Source organism: Aptenodytes forsteri, unplaced genomic scaffold (genome assembly GCF_000699145.1).
Source record: "Aptenodytes forsteri isolate BGI_AS27 unplaced genomic scaffold, ASM69914v1 Scaffold506, whole genome shotgun sequence".
Taxonomy (NCBI): Eukaryota; Metazoa; Chordata; class Aves; order Sphenisciformes; family Spheniscidae; genus Aptenodytes; species Aptenodytes forsteri.
This window is the reverse complement of record NW_008793946.1, coordinates 71,699-73,699: the sequence shown is the minus strand read 5'-3', so window position 1 is coordinate 73,699 and position 2,001 is coordinate 71,699. Positions and strand designations below refer to the sequence as shown.

At 68.8% G+C, this 2,001-nt stretch overlaps 1 protein-coding gene across 1 annotated transcript in view; it reads right to left on the bottom strand.

Moving 5' to 3' along the window:
- CD5 (CD5 molecule) overlaps window positions 1-2,001 on the bottom strand; it is a 6,597-nt gene that overhangs the window by 1,481 nt on the left and 3,115 nt on the right. The window contains 2 exon segments of the mRNA XM_019470974.1: window positions 300-584; window positions 1,502-1,825. Of these exon segments, the coding sequence (XP_019326519.1) occupies window positions 300-584; window positions 1,502-1,825 (609 nt within the window).

Sequence of the window (2,001 nt, the reverse complement as noted above, 5' to 3'; positions counted from 1 at the left end):
CTTCGAGTCCTGTCCTGGGGAGAGGACAAGTGTCACCGGGCGAGACCCTTGTGCCCAGGCAGAGGCTGATGCCGAGAGCTTGAGCACCCACCGCCCCGCCGGGAGGGCTGCAGGGAGCCCCGGCGAGGCTCTTCCCATCCCCTGCCCCGAGCTCGCACCCTCTGCCCGTTCCCCAGGCGTTCACGCGTGGAAATCCCAGCTCCCAGCGTCAGCCGGGGATGCCTGGCACCGGGTGCCGCAGGCAGCACTGCCCGTACCCCGCGGTCCCCCGGGAATCGGGGCCCGGCACGGCAGCTTACACACGACTCTGATCCGGGAGCAGGTCCGGGAGGCCCTGAAGCTGGCGGGGCAGAATTGCAGGGTGGGGACCCCGCAGGTGACGCCCACCGAGGAGGGGACCCGGACCTCGGTGCTGGAGGAGAGGTTCCCGCACCGCAGCTCCCGGCACAGCTGCCTGCCCCACTCGGCTCGCTGCGCCTGGTTGTCACACAGCACCCGCCACTGCCCCTCGTGAAAGACCTCGATGTCCCCTTCGCAAGGCGTGGGGCCGGCCGCCAGCCTCCGCAGGGCCTGGGGCTGGGAACCTGGGGGAGAGAGACGGAGAGGGGTCAGACCCACGGGGAGACATCGTGGCAGGTTGATGGGGCTCGGCATCCTGCCGGCGCACGGTCCTCTTTCCCCCGGGACCGGCTCTCGGCACAGGGATGCTCACGGCGTCTCAGCTTCCCCTTGGGCCACGGGGACCGGGGGACGCGCGCGAGCCGTACCGGGCCCACACGTTGAGGAGTTTTGAGCTGTCCCCGCGGGAAACGCAGCGGGGAAGCCCCCTCTGCCAGCTGCCGCGGGGCAGCCCGTTAAACCCCCAAATCCCGCAGGTGGGCTTCTAAGCTCAGGCAGATGGCAGGACCCGGAGCAAGCCCGCTCCTCGCCCTGCAGGTTGGCTCTCCGTCCTGCGGCGCCAGCACCGAGCTGCTCCGCAGGGAGATGCTCACGGCAGGGAGATGATGCTCACGGCGGGGGCTCGAGAGGCGTGCACGAGCACGGTGCTGGGCTCTGCCGGCGTACCCCGCGCGCCCGTGTTGGGTTTCGGGGTGCTAACGCGGCGCTTGCTGCGCGCTGCGCTCGCTCCCCGGCTTTTCCTACTTGCAGCGCTGCTGCATTTGAAGCTTGGGGCTGGGGGTGCCGTTGCCAGGAACCGAGCGCGCCGGGGAGATTTCCTGTTTTGCCTTCACACGGAGGAGAGGAAGAGCAGGAGTGGGTGGACGGGGTGCATGGGGCAGACAGGGATGGGGCTGTTGCCCTGCTCAGGGCTTCAGCCGCCCGGCCAGCCCGCAGCTGGGCATCCAGCCCAATTCCCCCCCCCCCTCCTCCCGGGGCACCTCTGCAGGGGGGGAAAAGCAGCCTCCGGCCCTGGAGCACGCCGGGGGCAGCCTAGCCAGTTGGCCGGAGCAAGCGGAGGGTCCGGGGGAAGGAGCGGGGCTGTGCCGGGGCAAGCTCTCACCGGAGCAGATGATGAAGGCGGGCGTTTTCCCCCGCCGGGCGCTGGTCCTGTTGAAGCAGTTGAGGAGCAGATGGTCAAGGAGCCGATGGCTCTTGCAGGTCTCCACCACCTCCCACCGCACCGGCAAGTGGCTTTCCCGCTCTCCGTGCCCACGGCCGTCGATGACGGTGCCGCAGCTGAGAGCCTGGCAGACGTGGGTGGCCAGCTCCGGCCAGATGCCCGGGCTGCCCGCCACGGCCCCCCACAGCCCCTGCCTGTGCAGCTCCACGAAGCCCGAGCAGTTGAAGTTCCCATCCACCAGCCGCAACCTGGCGGGTCCTGGCGAGGGATGGGGGAAAAAGCATCTCGTTACAGACCGGGACGACATTTCTTTCCACTATTGAGCAGAAAGTCCCCGAGCCCGCCACGTCTGAAGCTTAATTGCCCCGTTGATGCTGCAAACGCTATTAATGAGATCAGGCGATCTCGCAAGGCGGGGGGCAGTTTGCTTTGTGCCCCCC